The 20,082-nt window shown below is 45.0% G+C and overlaps 1 protein-coding gene across 2 annotated transcripts in view; it reads right to left on the bottom strand.

Moving 5' to 3' along the window:
- The window catches only part of RFTN1 (raftlin, lipid raft linker 1), a 199,097-nt gene that overhangs the window by 9,590 nt on the left and 169,425 nt on the right, over positions 1-20,082 (bottom strand). For both annotated transcript variants that reach the window (XM_012766959.3, XM_012766960.3), the window contains exon 8: positions 2,389-2,492. In XM_012766959.3, the coding sequence (XP_012622413.2) occupies positions 2,389-2,492 (104 nt within the window). The remainder of the gene's footprint in view (positions 1-2,388; positions 2,493-20,082) is intronic.

Genomic DNA, 20,082 nt, shown 5'->3' on the forward strand with positions numbered 1-20,082 from the left:
TATTATGATTTATAATAGACACCATTCTGTGCAACAGATCACCAAAGCTCATTCCTGCTGTCCTGATTAAACTTTGTACCCTCTGATCTGCCTCTCTCCTTTCTGCATCCACCCGCCTCCCTCAGCCTCTGGTAACTTCTATCGGCTCAACTTTTTTAGGCTCCACATATAAGTGAGATTATGTGGTGTCTGTCTTTCTGTGTTTGGCTTACTTCACTTAGCATAATGTCCTCTAGGTTCATCTTTGTTGTCACAAATGACAGAATTTCCCCCTTTTTAAGGCTGAATAGTATTCCATTACGTATACATACCACATTTTCATTTTCACTGTATTATACATTCATCTGATGATGGACACCTAGGTTGCTGCTATATCTTCGCTACTGTGAATAGTGCTGCAGTGAACACAGCAGTGCAGCCATCTCTTCAATATACTCATTTCAGTTTGTTTGGATGTATACCCAGAAGTGGGATTGCTGGATCATATGTAATTCCAGTTTTAGTTTTCTGAGCAAGCTCCATCCTGTTTTCCAGGCTGGCTGTATTAATTTATAATCCAAACAGTGTACAAGGGTTCCCTTTTCTCTGCAGCCTCACCAACACTTATTTTTTTGTCTTTTTTGATAATAGCTACTATAACAGGTGTGAAGTGATAGCTCATTATGGTTTGAATTTGCATTTCTTAGACCTCTATTTTTCAAATATCTTCCTGTGTTTGAAGTCCCAGTAGGAAAGGAGGGAAAGAATTAACATTTGCTTGGCACCTATTTTGTGTTGGGGGCTGGGCTGGGGGATTTCACACATAATGGCTCATTTAAGCCTCACCACGTGCTCCAACGCTCCAACGAATTAACTAGTGCTTTTACATAAGGAAACAAAAACTCACTTCAGGTCCAGGAACAGGCTCAAGGATTCACACACAGGTCTGCCAGGTTCCACTCACTCCCCTTTCTACCATGAGGGGTGATTTAAGGAGCAGGAAGTGGAGGATTAGGGAGGATTATTCAGCAGGTGTGCATGAGAGAGAGACCTGTCTGCGCCCCAGGGTGTAGATGGTTCAGAGCCAGCTGGAGCTTCACATTCAAATACATTCTCATCCCAGCTTGTCCTCTGGAAATGGCCTAGGACCCTGACTCAGAGAAGCTACGAGACTTGCCCAAGATGACACAGTTAGCAAGCGGCAGACTCTGGGCTTGGGTTCAAGTCTTCAGGCCCCAAATCCACTCCCCTGCACTGCCTGGGAAAGTCTCTGCTGGGAAACACCATGGCGCTCCCCGTGGACAGGGGCGCACAGGTGAAAGGTGGCCACAGACCGGCTCCTGCAGGTGCGCAGACCCACTGTGACCCGGGGTCAGGAGAGAGTCGTGCTGAGGGCCCAGATGAGCTAGAGGAGGGACCCAGGAAAGGCACCGATCATCCTGGTTATTCTCCACTCTCAATCAGCCCTCTCACCAGCCTTACCTTGTGCTGCCCATCACCCCGCCGCGGGGAATGTGCAGCAGGGCGCGAGGAAGATGGAGGGGGCATCCAGCGGGACCTGGGATGGGACATTCCTGCAGGTCAGTGGAGGGGCGACCTGGTGCAGGAGAGGCCCAAGCTGTGCCACGTACTGGCTTCACAGCCTCAAGTATGTCACTGAGCCTCCCTAGCCTGTTTCCTCATCGGAGGAAAACTGGGAATCACAGCCATGTTACAGCCCCACAGGGGTTGTAACTGAGATAGCAAGTGCAAAATCCAGATGGAGGGCCTTTTACGGTTGGGATGACTGGGCTCCAGGGATGGTGGGCAGAGCTGAGGGTGGACGGATGACCATGGACACGGAGTTGTAGGGAATGTCATAGCAAGGCCCAAACTGCAGTCTGCACAACCATTTGTGGGGCCACTGACCAGTGCTGTGATCTTGGGCAAGTCTCTCAACCTGCCTGGCCACTATTTCTTTGGGTATAAAATGGTTTTAATTTTTAAAAAGTCCACCTCATAGGCTTTTTTCTTTTTTTTTTTTGAAGACTAAGTGAGATTTTATATACAAAGTGCCTATATAGCCTAGCACAGGGCATACAGTAGGTGCTGAATTTCCTTTGCATCGGAGGGCCCTGGGCCCCCTTGGCTCAGGTGGCTAATCTGTGAGCTGCTGAGGAGTAATTGTTCACTGGCCAAGGCTCCCCACGTGGGAAGATGGGGGAGAACTTGGGGGTGGGGAGGTTAGGGGTGAAGAACGTGCCGTTCTGGCTCTGCCCCTTCCCAGCTGGGGAGTTCACATAGCCACACCAAGCCTCATAGGTTTGTCACGGAATTGCACAAATCATACACATGAAGTGCTTATTAGGAACAGTGCCTAGCACAGAGTAAAATGTTCAGTATACTAATAATAATTACTGTTATCGTTACCTGGTAGTCTTGACCACGGGAGTCGGCAGCACACAGGTGAGCTGCCAGCCATAGGCGGCCAGCGAGTTCAGCAGGGGCACGTAGTCCGTCTGCACCTCCACACCCTGGGGAGAAAGGCTGTTGTCAGGGCTGCTGCCACTTCAAGCCAACTCCCAAGCAAAGAGAGGGGACTGGGAGGGGACCATTGCACCGGCCAACCCAGCAAAGCAGAGGAGAGGCGGGAGTGCCCACAGCTTGAGGGCCCTGGTGAAGAGTTAGGAAGTTTGTGCCCAGACTGGCAACATGGGGTTTCCTTCCAGGCCCCGACTCAGTCTGTGTAGTTGGCAAAGAATTAGAGCCAAAATATTAATCCATTCATTCTGTTTCATTCTTGTCTGGACAAATAGCCTCCTGTGAGTTTCACTGAAGAAGCACAATTACCTTGCCTCAAAGACGTATTCCGGGATGTGACAACACACTGCTCTGGACAACTTCAGAGCGTGTTGTGGGGAGTTCAATTACGTTTGGCGAATGATCGAGTCATTTGCATCCAGCCACAACAGCAATGCACACACGCGTGCCTGCACACGTGCACGCACACACGCAAGTCTTGCACATGCATGTACACACACATGCATGTCTGCATGTGTGCACACACACACACACAGGCAGCTTCACCTGTGCGATGCATCCTGCCCTGCAGCATAAATGGATCTTACCTGTTTTATTCAAATTAGGAATAGGTGGGTGGTAACATTTGTCTTTCAATTTAAAAACTCAGCCCTGCTAGAACAGGGAGAGAACCCTAACATGAGGCCTCTGCCCTGGGTGTCACTGTTGGGGGCATTCTTGCTGAAAGGGCCTCACGTCCTACTCTGGGCTCCTCACTCACCCTGCAGGCGTAGCCCACACCTGCCCTGTGTATACACTGGACTCCCCGTCTCTCTTAGTCTGGCTTCTTATAGTTGGCTCCAGAAAATCTCAAACATGTACCCAGATTCCTTCCACCTCAGACCCACTGAATCAGGAACTCTGGGAATGGGGTCCCAGAATCTATGTTTTTAAAAGCCCTTCCCAGTAGTCCTGAGTCAGCTCAGTCTGAGAACCACTGCTTAGGTAATGTCTTAGGTCCCTTCTGGCAGTAGGGAAGAGTCTACAATTCAGTGGCCAGAATCTCTCAGGTGTTACCTCAAATCTAACCTTTCCTATCACTCTCTGTGTGAGAAATAACCCAGATGGACTTTTAAAGGACAGCCGTCAGAAATACTGCTGCAGCAGAAGAGAATTGAGGGGGGAATGGGAGAAAAGAAGGACACTACTATGGTCTGAATGTGCCCCCCAAAAGCTTCCATGTGTTGGAAGCTTAATCCCCAATGCAGTGGTGTTGGGAGGGGTGGCCTAAAGGGAGGTGTCAGGTCAGGGAGACTCCCCCCTCACCCTCATGAATGGACTAATACCGATTATAAAAGGTCTTGACCCACAAGTTCAATCTCATGCCCCCTCTCCCCTCCCCTTCATGCCTTCCACATGGGATGATGCAGTAAGAAGGCCCTCCCCCGATGCCAGCCCCTTGGCCTCGGACTTCCCAGGCTCTAGAACCGTGAGCCAATACGTTTCTGTTCACGATAAATTACCCAGTCTCAGGAATTTTGTTATAGCAGCACAAAATGGACTAAAGGAAGGAAGAAAAGGGGAGAAGGGAAGAGGAAAGGAAGGAAAATTAGCAAAGGAAGGGGGAAGCCAGAGAAAGGGAGGAAAAGGAGAGAGAGGCACAGGTAATCAATTTGCAGGCAGGGTCAGGGGAGAACACTGTTCAGGAGAGAACACCATTCTAGCCCCTTCCCTGAAGCCCCATTCAGGCCAGAAATGGCACAACAGTTGACCCTGCAGCCCTCCCTCTGCCTGGCCCTCTGGGTACATGGACACCTCCCTTCCAGAACACAGCCAGCATCCCCCCTGCTGCACGGCCCTCACCACCTGCTGAGGGAAGAGCCCAGTGGTTGCTTTATCCTGGGAACCCCTGCCCCCATCCCTGCATTCCCAGTTAAAGAGAGAAGGAAAAAACAATTTTAAATCCACACTCTCAAGCTTTGCGAGGTTATGATTAGTTGGGCCTATCAAGAATAACCTCCCCACTTTATCAAGCACTGTGACAAACCCGCCACAATCAGACAGTAGCCATGGCAACCAGGACAAGCTTTGGCGCCTCACAAAGCCCTGAGTGGCAGAATGGAGTCCTTTTATTGGTGGCTGTATCCTGGCCGGGTTTTCTCCGCCCAGGCACCCAGAGCTGCAAGACAATGAACGATCCCTGCCAGCCTGACCGCCTGCTTAGACAGACCTCGAACCGGCTGCTTCTATTTTGCTCCATTTTATTTCACTTTGTCACTGTCTTGAACAGAAAAACAGCAGGATTTCTCCCAGTTTTTCCCTTTAGGGTAGGCGGTGTCAGCCAGAGGGTGCAGAAGCATAGAAACCAAAAGGAAAAGGGAAAACACAACCAAATGTAAGTCTGCTTGAGAGAGCTGAGGTTTCAATCTCGAGTGTTAATTTCTGGCCATCCCATAGAAAGTTGCCAAGTAAAACGCAAATGCTAGTGGAGAGAGGTCGCACTATGCCGGACTGTCCCACTCCAACTAGGTGGGATGGTCTTGACTTAATTAACGTAAACGTGGTTTTCCATAAGCATCTATCAAAGCCGGTTTGCATATTATCAATATAATAAGATGGCATTTCTAAAACACGAGACAAGCCAGTCAGTGGGAGACGCTTTTAAGTCTATTAGCTAAGAAAGACGGTAGGAAACATATCCGGATAGAAGGCTCTCTTTGATCTGCTTTTTTGTGACACTCCAGTGAGAAGAGAAGAAAGCACCAACAGCACTCAAAAGCCAGCCTGACTATCAAACGGAAAGACATTTCTTTCTGTGAGTAGGAGCAAAAATTTTAATTAACTCTCCACTCTCTTGTGGTGGATACATAATCTGCGATCACACCTGGAGTGGTAAAAAAAAAAAAAAAGGAGCACGTCCTGTGGTTTTTTCAACTTGTATAAAAGGAATTCATTTGTATTTATGGCTCTTTTTTCTTTTGTTCCCTGTAATTTCTCCAGTGGCTGCAAATCAACTAAAGAAACAGGCATCCCACACAACCTTCTCTTACCCTCCAAAAATTAGGACAAGAGAATCTAGAGTTTTACTAAGAAATGCATTTGTCTTCTGATCATTTAAAAAGATCCTCTATACAAGGAAATAATTAGGAGCTCACATATTGCTCCAGTGAGAAAGTTTGTATCCTGAGTGTCCCTTTGCTCTTCTTTTCCTGTGTTTCAATCTGTGGAAAATCTGGGAGAAATGCAGTTTGAAAGAAAACACTTGCTCTGTATACATGACTGTAAATGAAGAGAGGAATTCAACTCCATTGTCTGAAAGGTGCCCAGGACGCAGACTGTCTCTGTACCCGGAAACAGTGACTGGGGACAGTTTGCCTCCCTGTTCCTGACATCCACAGGGCTGAGACCTTATCTTTCACCAAGAGGACACGTAAAGAAAGAACCCTACAGAACCCACGTCTGTACCTTTTGTAAAACTGCTGCCAAATCACTAATGCCCAACACTTTTTGGCAGGGTATATTTATACTACTATCATTTTACTTATCTATTTTAGGTATCTTTTGATTTTCTACCATGGGAAATAAAGATGTAGCACTCCTATATATTCTTCCTATTTCTTCGTGCCCCAAATGATTATTTTGTAATTTTAATTTAAACCAAAAGTCAGTGTTTGTGTTACTACAGCTTTATAAAATTGCTCAATGCTGGGTCAAGCAATGCTCTGTGACCATGCTGTCTTTTCTATATAACCCTTCATGTTTCCTGGAGTTGTTCCTTCCATTTTTTTCCCATTTGCCTGGCTATACATGAACCCATCACTAAAGTATTCCACACATTACAGTACCTCTAGTTTATGCCCATCAATAAATATACCGTAGGGGGGAGGGAGGCATGGGCAAGATAAGTAACCTCAACACTTGTACCCCCATAATATGCTAAAATAAAAAAAAATAAAGTAAAAAAAAAGAAAAAGAAAATAAATAAATATATCGTGTGCCTAAATACATAAGTTCCATTTTTTTTCCTCCCCACTGGAAGCATCATTTCTGGAACTGTCTGAACCTTGCTCCAACCTGGTCTGGCCGCCTTCCACACCTGGGTTCTCCCTACACTGGTGTCTGTGGCTGGTGTGTTCTCTTTTTTTTGGTTTCCTTCTCATTTTGCTGGAGCACACTTCTCATGGCTCCCTAGGAAACTGCCTTGGAAGTCATCTGAATCCCTATATTCCTAAAAATGGCGTTGTCTCACTGATAGTGAGACCCTAACTGATAGTTTGGGTACAGAAGTCTGGGCTGAAATCTATTTCTCCTTCAAAATTTTGAAAGGATTATTCCACTAGCTCCTAGAGGTCAGCAGTGCTATTGATATATCTATTCTGATTACCAATACTTCCATTGTAACCATTGTGTTGCTTTGAAAATTTTTAGGATTTTTTTTTTTTTAAAGTTCCAGAATTTCACAACCATGTGTTTTGGTGTAGGTCTTTTTTACTCAAAGGACTGTACAACTGATGGCCTCGCAATCTGAGAATTTTTGTCCTTCAGTTCTAAAAAGGGTGTTTTTTTCCTTTGATAATTTTTTCCTTCCATTTTCTGTCTTTTTTCTTTCTAAAGTTCCTCTTAGTCAAAATAGGGGATTGATGTTTTAATTTTACTGCCTTCCCTCTGCACCTCATTTTCTTACTCTGTTTTTTTTTGTTGTTGTTGTTTGTTTTTGTTTTATTTTTATCTCCTAAGAGATTTCCTTCACTTTATCTTCTAGGTTTTTTATTATGTTTTTGAATTTTCTGCTGCCCTACTTTTAAGACCCTAAAGCTCTTTCTTTGTTTTGTTTCTTTTTTATAGCATCCTGTTTTTGTGTCATGGATACATATATTTTATCTCTTTATTTTAAGTGGTTTCTTCTGATTCCTACATTATTTCTACAGTTCCCAGGTTGCACGTAAACAGATAGGGAACTAGGGACTTTACAACACCAAGTTAGAACTTTCAACCAACGCCCTGGTTTTCAGCTCTGCAGTTCGCCTCCCCCTCTCCCATGGCAATTTATGCTCTGAAAACCAGAGCTTGTCTTGGGCTCTGCAACAAACAAGCGGCACCCTTCTCATCCAAGTTGCAGCTTTCTCCATTTTGCTAAATCAGTTAGATTCCTCCATCCACTTTCTATCTTCTAAAAATTTATTGAAATTGCTCATTTTCTACTTTCTCTTTGTTTTTGTGGATATCTATCTATCTATCTACAAATGATCCCCATTATTCTTGGTAGTTAAGCTCTATAAAGTCACTGTGAACACTGGAACGAGTGCATACTAGGCCATTTCCCCTAAAAGAAACACAGGGTTAGGTACGTGCAAGCCTCTGATCACAACAATTTTGCCAACTGATTTGTTTTGTGTTTGTTTCTGTTTAAAGACACCTTGCTTAGTATATACTGTTGATTCATTAACACTGAACCCACAGCTAACAGCACGACAACTCAAGCCTGAATGAAACTCATCTAACACTCCTACTGCTCTCTGTAAAGCACATTGTGGCATTCTTGCACTTAGGAACACTAGATAGCACTTCAGCACTATGCTTGGGAACTATTTCTAACAGTAAAATCACCAGCAAAAAGACAGAAATGCGAAAAATATGGCACGAAGTGGACCACCAAAAGGACACTTGTTTTCAGTACGGGTGCTGAAACCAGGAGGCACAGCATCACCTTGTTGGACTTCAGCTGGAAACGTACACATAGGTGACTCAAATTTTTTGCTGTTCTGCATATGTCTGAAAATGACCACAAAAATGCCATGTGCATTGATCTTGGGGTTACAAATAAATTTTAGTGAGCAAGTGAATATGTAAACATGGCACCTGCAAGCAAATACAAAGTTCAATATATCTATCTAACTATATTACTCCTTTGGTTTCGTTTCACTGGGATTTTTCAGAAAAGAAACAGATGCTTGTGTCCAATCACTCTTGTTTAATACTATTTTATTATTTTAATGTTTAAAGAGCCCACTGGAGGCCCTTTATAAATAACTTAGAATCCAGAAGCCAAAAACTAAAAATAATAAATTTGATTACAAAAAAACCCACGTGCATGACATAGGACAACATATGCAAAGTCAAAAAACAAATAAAGAGCTTCTAAAAATTGATTTTAAAAACTAAGAATCCATATTTTAAAAGGGACAAAGATATGAAGAGAGATCACGGAAAAGAAAACTCAAATGGCCTTTAAGCACACGAAAAAATGCAGAATCTCATAAGAGAAATGCAAAGTAAAACTACCCTGAGATACTATTTTTTCACCTATGGAATTGGAAAAAAAAAAAAAAAAACCCAAGTCTGACAACCCACTTTGTTGACAAAGCTGTCGGGAAGCCAGCAGTTTCCACTTTGCTGGTGGAAGGGCAAACTGATTCAACCCTCACGGAGAACAATTTGACAGTATCTCTCAAAATTACAAATACATTTACTCTTTGACCCAACAATCTCACTTCTAGGAATTTCTCCTATATATAAGAAATGAAAACTGTACAAAGTTAGTCACTGGAAAACTGTCTGCAACAGCAAGATCCTGGGAACAACCCAAGTGCCCATCAATGCTGGACTTGTATTTAACTCTATGTTTCACCCACACAAGGGCTTGGGGAACTGGGTGACGGCCGCTGGTGTGTTGAGCCAGGGCACACAAGGCACGCAGGGACGATGAGAGGGAATGGATTCCATTCCAGACACACTGAGTTTGAGGAAGCTGTGGAAATGTCCAGGAAGCAACTAAATGAAACAGCCCATGGTAGACAAAATAGTAGCCCCCAAAGACGTCTCCATCCTGCCCCCATGGGGCCTGTGAAAATGTTCCCTTACATGGCAAGGAGGGACTTGGCAGATGTGATTAAGCTAAGGACCTTGAGAGCCTGGAGTATCCCAGTGGGTCCACTGTGAAAACAAGGCTCTGTAAGAGAGAGGCAGGAGAGTGGCAGCCAGAGCAGGAGGTGTGACAGTGGGCGCAGAGGTAGGAGAGCTGCCCAGAAGGGGCCATGGGCCAAGGAACATGGGCAGCCTCTGGAAACCAGAAAAGGCTTCTTCTAAAAGCCAAAAAAGTCTTCTTCTAACGTCTCCAGAAAGAACATAGTCCCGCCGACAACTTGTTTTTAGGCCCTTCATACCCATTTCAGACGTCTGACCTCCAAAACTGTAAGATAATAAACTTGTATGGTTTTAAGCCACTAAATACATGATGATTTGTTATGGCAGCAACAGGAAGCTACTCCACAGCCAGGAAAAGGTTGGGATGGAGGCAAGAGCTTGGAAGTGCTGGCTGACGCAGGGTGCATGACAACTCCTGAAGGCATGAGGCTGGGGACGGGGTTTCCTGGTGAGGGGTGAGCAGGAGATGAATGAAAATGCAGCTGGGCGGGAAGGGATCAGCCCTTGAACAGTCTGGCATGGGAAACAGGCTTATGAAGGGAGTTTGGTTCACACCACCGAATGTCTCTCAGGAGGGCAGGCAGCAAGGAGCCTGAAAGGCCATCTCTGGATGGGCAGGGAGGTCTCGGGAGGCCACAGGCGGGACACTGCACCGTGGGAGGGAGGGAACGAGGGCGAGCGTCACCAAAGCCGAGGCAGAGCGTGCAAGTGTGCTTCAGGGTGCCCAGACTCTGCTCACCACCGACGCTGGCCACAGAGGCGCCCGGGCAGATGAGGGGCACGCTCGCGCTCAGCAGTGGGAAGTGGAGGGCCAAAAGTGGGACGGGAGGGGAATGCCCCCTGGAAAGAAGGAAAGCTTCACCCCCATTTTTCAAATGGGAAGTGGAAGGGGTAACGCGGGGGCAGTCTTGCAGAAAACTTGGCATGTCCCCAGCATGCTATCGGGCAAGACTGTGCCCGCTTTCACCACTATTCCTTCGTGAGGTCTCCGCACCCAGTCAACCCAGCTCTCTGCTGGCACGTGGGAAGCAAACGCATGCAAGCCTCTTCTTCTGCCCAGAGAGGTCCCAGTCCGGGGTGGGGTGGGGTGGGGTGGGGCGGGTATGGGATGGAAGCGGTGGAGGGAGGGAGTGAGGAAGGGACACGCCCCTTCATTTCCTCTGGAGAAAGAGCAAAACGCTCTGAAGTCCCTGCAGCCCTTCCCAGGCCTCCCCAGAAGGGAGGGACGGGCAAGCTGGCCGCTGGAGATGTTGTTTTCCTCTTTGTTTTACGCACAATGCCCCAGAAAAACATTTTCCAGATATGTAATTAGGCCAACATAATAGAGTCTAAGAGAGCAGTCATCTCATTTTAGACAACTTTGCTTTCATAACGTTCAAAGAGAATAAGTTTAAAATGACAAAAGCTTAGTTTTCAGATGAAGAAAAGGGGCAGATGAAAACACATGGAGTGCACTGAAAGCTTCCGTTCCGAGGCCCCTTCCCTACCCCCGCTGATTTTCTCCATCATGCCAGAAAGGCAGCAAACTCTGTAGCCTTTTAGGAGCTCAAGAAAACAATAAGAATTGTTATTATATGAAGTAGATTGTTTGCAAAAAATGGTCTCAATTATGACCTTCCTGTATCCAGACCCCTTTCCAACACAGCCCTAAAGCTCTTCCTATAACTAGGAAGAGTCCATTTCTCCATTGCTTCATCCAGGCTGGTTTGGAACTTGCTATGACAAACAGAATATGGCAGGAGTGTCACCGCAGTAGTTCTGAACCTAAGCCTCAAGGGCCCTTGCTGCTTCCGCTCACCCTGAGGAACCCTGCCTATGCCTGAGGACAAGCCCAGGCTAGCCTGGTGGCTGAGGAGAGACAGGTGGCCCAGCCAAGCAGCAGCCATGTGAGGGAAGCCATCTTGGAGCTGCCAGCCACCAATCGCCCCATCGGCGACTGCAGACACCTGCGTGAGCCCAGCTGAGATTAGACAAGCCTAGCCCAGATCAGCAAATTCACCCAGCTGCCCTGTGAGGGTTATTTTAATTCACTAAGCTTTGCGGTGCCTTACCACACAGCAGAAGGTAACTAGTACATTATTATTTCCTAGGAAGAGCCAAACACCCAGGCAAACCTTTAGGAGGAAAATCGTAGTGGAAGTCTCCTTGTTTGATTTGAGAGAGATAAAACATTAATAGCTACTACTGAAGAGGCTCAGTGCTGCTAATTTCTCACCACACTTGGGCTCGTTTCCTCCACACCTCGCCCTCGTTTCCAGGCACACTATAACCTTGAATTACCCCTGAAGCCCTGAAGTCTAAGTTAGGATAACCTAATGTGAGGCCCAGTAGTGCCACCAGAACACCCTGGGAGGGAGAGATAAAAACCCACACTGGGGAAGAACATCCTAGCTCGAGACGTGGCCCTGGCTTGTGCTAAGGTACCACGCCAAACTGGCAGGGAACCCAACCCTGCATGTGCAAGGTAACACTCTCCTGGATTCCGGGCCGGCTGGGTGATTTGGCCCTGGCACACGTGGCTTCTCTGAAGTCCTATACTTGGGAGGTGGAAAGAAGAAGGGGTTACGGCAGGAGGTGGCATGCTGTCCCCGTTCTCAGAGATACATGCTCACATGCACCTGCAGGGGCAGAAAGAGAGCCAGGAGAGGTGTGTGACAGCGTAGGGCTCCCAGATCACAGGGAAGGTAACGAAGCCGGACATCTGGAGGTTAAGGGGGTGACGGCTGGGGCAGCCCCTCACCATCAGCAGGACGGACGCTGCAGTCCCGAGCGCAAGAGTTAAGCAACACAAAGCGGAAACGTGCGGCCAGCTGCTCCCCGGGAGGCACGCCGCGCCAGCGACGCCAACATCTTGTGCACTGCACACAGCACCGGCGTGAGCGCGTCCTCCCCGGCAGACCTGGAAACAGCTTTGTTTGATAACAATTAAACAAGAAACGTTTTCTCCATCCAGGCGCTTGCCAAGTCCCTCCCACTCGCTCTGATAAGTGAGAGGAGATGAGACTTTCTGGGAGTCAGTGGGATCTGCCACCTTATCTCTCTTCGGGCAATTCAGGGTGGATGAGGGATCATATTGTTAAGCTTTCTTTCTTGTTTTTCACCTTATCTGTTATGTAGAAAAGAGAAAGGGGATTCGGAAAAAAAAGCTTTACTGAAATATATAATTAAAAGATATTTATTTTGGAGTAGGGGGACCAGGGGGAGGGAGCCAGTTTGCAGAAATTCTAGAACATAAGACTATGTCAAAGTTATCATCATCTATCGGCAGTAGACTCCTGACAGCTTTTCAATAACCATGAAATGCTAACCCAGAAGAAGATTTCTCTGAATAAAGGCTGGTTCAAAATCTCAGAGAGGAGGAAATGGAATTTAAAGGGTTATTCTACTGTCCGGGCTAACATCGAGCGGAGCCACACAAAGTGCCCTTGCACTGGGTGGTCGCAGCCTTGATTCACTACGGAAGGAAAGCGTGTAAGACGTGACGCTGGGCAAGGCTTGGCCTGACAGATTTCCCTCGGCCCGACTCTCTCCACCTGGCAAATTCCAGGTGTCACGTTCCCATCAGTGCTGGGGCAATCACGGCTGGTCAATATTCTCTTTGTGGAGACTCAACTGTCAGCATGATGTTGCTATAGCTACCACAATTCTAACTCAACCCTCTCTCCTATGTTCCCCTTGCTTCAGACCAAATTACATTGCCCTAATCCCACAGCATGTCCTCCTAGGACCCTGCTCCTCGGAAGCAAACTTCTAGCAGGGCTCCCTAAGAGGCAGAAAGCTCCAGCTACAATATCCTGCCTTCGGGACACGCCAGGCCCCAGGCTGCTCATTCCTCCCCTTGCCACTGAGTCCTGCAATCCACCTCCCACTCCTTCTGGCTCTCTGCCCTCCCTGGGGTAAGCACACCAGAGCCTGTAGCAGGTGTGCTGCTGGGTTCCCGTCAGCATCTGGACCGTGACCCATCAAGAAGAGCTGATGAACAAAAAAACCAAAGTTAAGAAAATTAAAATGGTCTCAGAGAGACTGGCCAACTCTCTTTGTGGTCCTCTAGAAAATCTTTCCATTGCCTCTGTCCCCTGCGCTGTCATTTCAGCACATTGATCACCACTTGACACTCGTTTTTCTATTTATTGTCATATCTTGCATTAGAACACAATCCCACAAAGGCCAGGAGTTTATCTTGTTCCTGTGAATCCCAAGCACTTAGGGGAGTTTCTGCTCAATAATTAGTTGTTGAGTGAATGAATGCACCTGTCCTAGCATTTTTGAGGTAGGTTTTCCCACCACTGTCTTCGTGTTCTCAAAGTCTTCCCAAAATTGCTGTAAATCAAAATAATTGAGACGTTGAGTTTGCCACAAAAAATGTGAGTTAATCTGCAAGGGTGCTGCACTCCCATTTTCCTGGGAATTTTGCATGTGTAAGTTGGAAGTATATTCATGTATGAAAATTAAACACAGAGTCTCATATATTGGCACCAAGGCCATTGGGTATTTTAGTAAAGACTGGTACATTAATAAACTGGCCACACGTAAATTTGTCCCTTTCTTGCTTCTGTGCCCTTGCAGTGTGTTGCAGATGGTCCTATCAGGAGGTAGTGTCTATTTCTCCATCTCTTGACTCTGGGCTGGTTTTGTGACTCTCTTGGGCCAACAAGTCATTAACAAACCTGATGCAAACCAAGGCATGAAATAAGCTAGCACACTAGGGCTTGCCTGCTTGCTGCTCCTGGGAACCCCGTGCCTGCCAGCCTGTGAAGGAGCCCAAGCTAGCCTACTGGATGTTAAAACACACAAAGCTCTGTTGCCCCAGCCAACTGCCAGACTATGAGGCCACTTTAGGTCACCTAGATCATCAGCTGACACATGAGAAAGCCCAGCAGAAATCAGCCGAGCCACCTTAGAATAGAACTGCTCAGCTGACCTAAAGAATCATAAGTTAAATGATTGCTTGAAGCCACTACGTTTGGAATGGTTTGTTACATAGCAAAAACCAACTGATAGAGACTGAGAAACACAACATTTAACAGACATTTAATAGACAAGTCTACCTATTTATTTCAAAGTGCCTTTGTCTTCATATAGGAAGGTAATTCTGCAGAATCCTGTGGCCCGGATAGATTTTAAAGGGGATGATGATGCTTTTGTGCTAATCCCCACCCCTCACCTTCTTGCCCAAATCCCCTTCTGAACAACATAAAGGATTTCCAAGGTGAAATCAAGGCACAATTTATTTCCATGGGATAAAATTTCACTAGTTTAAAAAAGCAAGGACCTCAAGAGAATGAGAAAACAAGTCACAGACTGAGAAAAAATATTTGCAAGTATTTACCTATTTGCCTAGGTCAATATCAGATATTTACCTATCTGATAAAGGACATCTATCCAAAATATACAAAGAACTCATAAGACTCAACAATAAGAAAATACACAACCCAATTAAAAAGTGGGCAAAAGATCTGAACACCTCACTAAACAAAATATGCAGATGGAAAATAATAAGGATATGAAAAAATGCTCAACATCATCTGTCATTAGGGAAATGCAAATCAAACAGCAATGAGATACCACTGCTATACACCTACCAGAATGGCCAAAATCCAAAACACTGACAACACCAAATGCTGGCGAGGATGTGGAGCAACAGGAACTTATTTATTGCTGGTGGGAAAGCAAAATGGCACAGCCAATTTGGAAAACAGTTTGGCAGTGTCTTAGAAAACTAAACATACTGTCACCATATGACCTAGCAATCATATCCTTTGGTATTTACCCAAAGAAGTTGAAAATTTTTGTCTACACAAAAACCTGCACATAGATGTTTATATAAGTTTGACTCATAATTGCCCAAACTTGGAAGCAGCCAAGATGTCCTTCAGTAGATAAATGGATAGATAAACTGTGGTGCATCCAGACTGTGGAATACATTTCAGCAGTAAAAAGAAATGATCTGTCAAGCCATGAAAAGACATGCAGGAACTTTCAATAAGTGAAAAGAAGCCAATCTGTTTGATTCCACCTATACAACATTCTGGAAAAGGCAAAACTACAGAGACAGTGAAAAGTCAGTAGTATCCAGGGGTTTGGGTGGGGAGGGATGAACAGGCAGAGCAAAGAGGATGTTTAGGGCAGCGGAACTACTCTGTGTGGTACTGTAAGGGTAGACACGTGATTATACATTTGTCAAAACCCATAGACTGTTCAACACCAAGAGTGAACTTTAATGTAAACTATGAACGCTGGGTGATAATGACATGTCAGTATAGGTTCATCAATGGTAACTAATGTGGTGCAACGTGTTGATCATGGGGGAGGCCGTGTGTGGTGGAGCAGGGGCAGTGATGGTCGGGGTATAGGGGAGCTCTCTGTAGTTTCAATTCAATTTTGCTGTGAACCTAAAACTGCTCTAAAATATAAAGTTTATTTTTTAAAAAAACCAAGGGCTTTTGCATCAAAGCTGCTATGAAGTACAACAATGAAGCTAAATAATATCTGTGGTTTACAAGAGCAAGAAAATTGAAGTCAGCAAAAATTTGCCCACGGAAAAACTCAATAAATTAAAAATACAATTGTTCATATATTAGAGTACTCTATGGCCATTAAAAATGATGAAGTAAAAGCCCTGGTAACACATAAACATTTTTCAGAATACTGTTACATATGAAAATTTATATGATACCATTTTTGTAAAAAATATGCAAATGTAGACAGAAAACACAATGGAAGAATTATACTAAGATGTTATGTGACTATCTTCTCAGTAACAACGAAAGTAGGGTTATTTTTGCTTTTTTCTTTTCTTGACTTGTATTTTCTAAATTATCTTTGATGAGCATGTGCCACTTTTATTCAACATCTTTATTGATGTATAATTAAAATATCTTAAAATTCACCTATTTAAAGTCTACAATTCAATGGTTTAAAATATATTCACAGAGTTGTGCAACAATCACCACTAAGTTTAGAACATTTTCATCACCCACCCCAAGTCCTGTACCTATTAGCAGCCACTCCCCCTCCCCACTCCCCACCTAGGCAACCCCTAATCCACTTTCTGTGTCTACAGATTTGCCTAATCTGGACATGTCATATACATGGATTCACACAGTATGTGATCTTTTGTGACTAGCTTCTTTCACTTTAGCATAATATGTTCAAAGTTCATCTGTGTTATAGCATGTACTGGCATTTTATTACTATTTATTGCCAAATAATATTCTATTATGTGGATATACCATATTTTAATTATTCATCACTGATAGACATTTATGTTGTTTCTAATTTTTGGATATTATGAAAAAGCTGTTATGAACACCAATGTGCAGGTCTTTATGTGCACATATGCTTCCATTTCTCTTCGATACATGCCTAGGAATGCAATTGCTGGGTCAGATGGTTTAGCATTCTGAGGAATTATCCACATACCACTTTTGTAAAAAGAAAAAGTTATAAAAATGAAAACAGAGGCCTTTTGGCTTTAGACTAGTTCTTGGGCCTTCTTAAGTTCTGATTTGCCAAGTGATATAAAGCAAAGAGATGACCCTCTTCTACCTCAGCCAAATAGGATACTTAAGGATTCTATCCCCGGAGGCCACTGATTAAAAAGCAGTGGGTCAACCACACACCCCAGTTCTTAAAGTTGGAAGGGTGGTCAGGGTGATCCTCCCGTCCAGTTGCTCTTGGGCCTGGCTAAATATTTTGCATGCAAATCCCTAATCTCCACCCCCAGATGTACTGACTGAATCTCCAGGAAGGTGGGGTGATTTGGGAATGCATATTTTTAACATTCCCTAGGTGACCAGGTAACCCTCAGGTATCCAAAAGGTCTGGGAACCACTGCTCTAGTCCATCCTTTCCAAAGGATCACTCCTGAGAGATGGTGACGGGACATCTGAATCAGACCAGTAACTGCGAGTTGACAATCTAGGCCCAGCCACTTTCACTGCTGAAGAGCTCACATAAACTCTCCAGCTGGACCTACTATTGTTTTCCCTTTACAATCAACAAAGATAGAGTCTATTTCCTTCATCATCAGTCAGCCCTTCAAAGACATGAACCTGACTGCCCTTGTCTTCTTCTCCTGCAACATGAATATGCAAGTTGTTTCCAGGTGTGTCCCCACAGCCATCACCTCTTCTGTACCCACCGGTCCTCCTGTATTTCTCATCCAACATGGCAGTCATGGTAGATCACAAAGCTCCAAGTCAGCCAGCTCCAGATGGAAGAACAGAGGGATAAGTACCTCCTATGTGCATTTTCATAAAATATGGCCAAAGACATCTTTTCTAAGCAGTAGTAACTTCATATTATTCATTCAGCCAATGTTTGTTAAAAACCTATAACACTTATACAGGGAACTAATTTGGATCCAGGGAATAGGAAATAGCAGGAATGGCTGGGCCCTGATTCAAGGGGTTGACATAGCAATTTCAAAATGTAAATAATTTCAAGGTAAGGCGAAATGTGGTAATTTCAAAAAAAAGAGAGAGCAAATCTAGCGGGTGGTTTCACAGATGGTCCTGTAAAGCTGGTGGCATTAGAGTTGGGCTGGGAAGAGTGAGTAAGGGTCCCCACAGTGAAGACCTGAGGGGGAGGAGGGTCTTGGCGGTGGGCAGGGGGAGGGACAAGAACAAAGAAACTCGGGGTGTGAGCTGCAAATCTCCACTTGGAGGGGAGTTGCAGGGACACTCTTGACCTGTATTCAACCCATTTTCATGAGAACTGCTATCAAATCAGGTATTCTCACTCTGTATTACTGATTTTTTTTTAACTTAAATGCAATTATTTTATATTTAAACATATCTCTGTTACATTTTATTGGGCTGGTTTTGGTCCAACATTCATAAACTAAGAGATAATGAGATTGGAAGGTGTTTAAGAAGTCAGGGAAACCTACCCAAAAAAGAAAGTGAATTAGATCAGTAATTTTCAAGGTTTCTTGTTTTGTTTCTTTTTCTCTCTTTTTTAACAGTAGTGAGATGCTTTCCACAAATACCAACTATAATCTAATTTAGAAACCTAACACATAAAAACAGGTCAATTCAGAAGAAGCAGGTCTGATTCAGTGGCATGGGTGGGTTATCCAGAGCCTTACACACTCCCCACACCTAAACATGCCTCCCCACTACCCCGCGCCCAGCTGGATGCTTCTGTGAGCCCAAGAGCATTCGTGTTCTTCAGATACTGATGGCCACCCAGGAGATTCTGTGGCCTCCCAGCATTGGATCTCCACAAATCCAGCACCTTCTAGATCTCTACACAAGACCCTGAAAAAGGTATGAAACAGGACGAGGCACAGGAAGGCATCAGGGGGCCCATGTACAAAGACTTCCCTCAATGAAAGCACGTTCTTGCTAAGTAGCTTCTCAACCAGTTATGCTCCACCCACAGGTCCTTTCTTTTTAGTTTTATTAAAATTCTGGGCCTCATGAATTTCAAAAAGAACATATTCCAAGGAGTAGCAATGACTGCACTCACTGATTTAATATACTTCATTTCTGTTTGGAGAGCCATTTGCCCTGTCTTCATGTGCATGGCTCTCAAACTATCTATGCATTTGAAAAGTTCCTATAGGGGCCACATGGAAAGCACGAGAAGAAATGGGGGCAACCCCCAGGAGGAAAGGCCAGCTCCTGGCTGACAGCCAGCAAGAGAACAAAGACTTCAGTCCTACAATTGCAAGGGACTGAATTTGGCCAACAACCTGGGTGAGCTTGGAAATGGATTCTCCCTTTAAAGACTCAAATAAGCAACACAGTCCTGCTGACACCTGCTTTCAGTCTTCTGAGACCCTATGCAGAGGACCCAGCTGAGCTCAGCTGGACTTCTGATCTATGGAAACTGAGATAGTGAGAGAGAGCAAGAAAGAGAATGTGTGTGTGTGTGTGTGTGTGTGTGTGTGTGTGTGTGTGTGTGTTTGTGTTTAAAGCTCTTACAGAATTATCTCCCATCTTTCTAATATGAAACACATTGGAAAACACCTAAAGATAAAGCCCTTCAACTTGGTGGGGCCATGGGATGCCTAGCTGTCTCATTAAACATTACTTCTGGGTGAGTCTATGTGGATGTTTCTGGAAGATATTAGCATGTGACTGGGTGTACTGGGTAAAGCAGGTGGCCTCCCCCAGTGGGCCTCCCCCTCTGCCCTCACCTAATCACTGAGGACCTGAACAGAAGGCAGAGGAAGACGATACAGGAACATTGGTGCTCATGGTGTTCAGTGCATGGGACCCAGACTGGAATCTCCACCATCAACCCTCCAGCTCTCAGGCCTTTGAACTACTCCATCAGTTTTCGTGTGTCTCCAGCTTGCAGATGGCAGACTGTGGGACTTCTTCGCCTCCACAACCACGTGGCCAACACCTTATAATAAATCTCTTTGCTTATGTATACTATTAGTAGATGTATAAAATCTCTCCTATTGTTCTGTTTTACTGGAAGACCCTAATACACCACCTCCTTATCATTCTGTGGCATGCAGTGAATGTTATAAAGCATACTGTTTTTAAAAATTGCACTTGTCACAGGATTTAGAAAACATGGTCATTTCTGTCACCCTCTCTTCCTCTGCAGCAAGACTCTAAGTTCACTTTGCCGCACGATCTTCACCAGAACGGTACGCTCGCTTCTCCTCTCTCACCAGCTTTAAAAGGCTCCTGTGATTTAGGGTCCTCAGCACCCCTC

This window comes from Microcebus murinus, chromosome 1 (genome assembly GCF_040939455.1).
Source record: "Microcebus murinus isolate Inina chromosome 1, M.murinus_Inina_mat1.0, whole genome shotgun sequence".
Lineage (NCBI taxonomy): Eukaryota > Metazoa > Chordata > Mammalia > Primates > Cheirogaleidae > Microcebus > Microcebus murinus.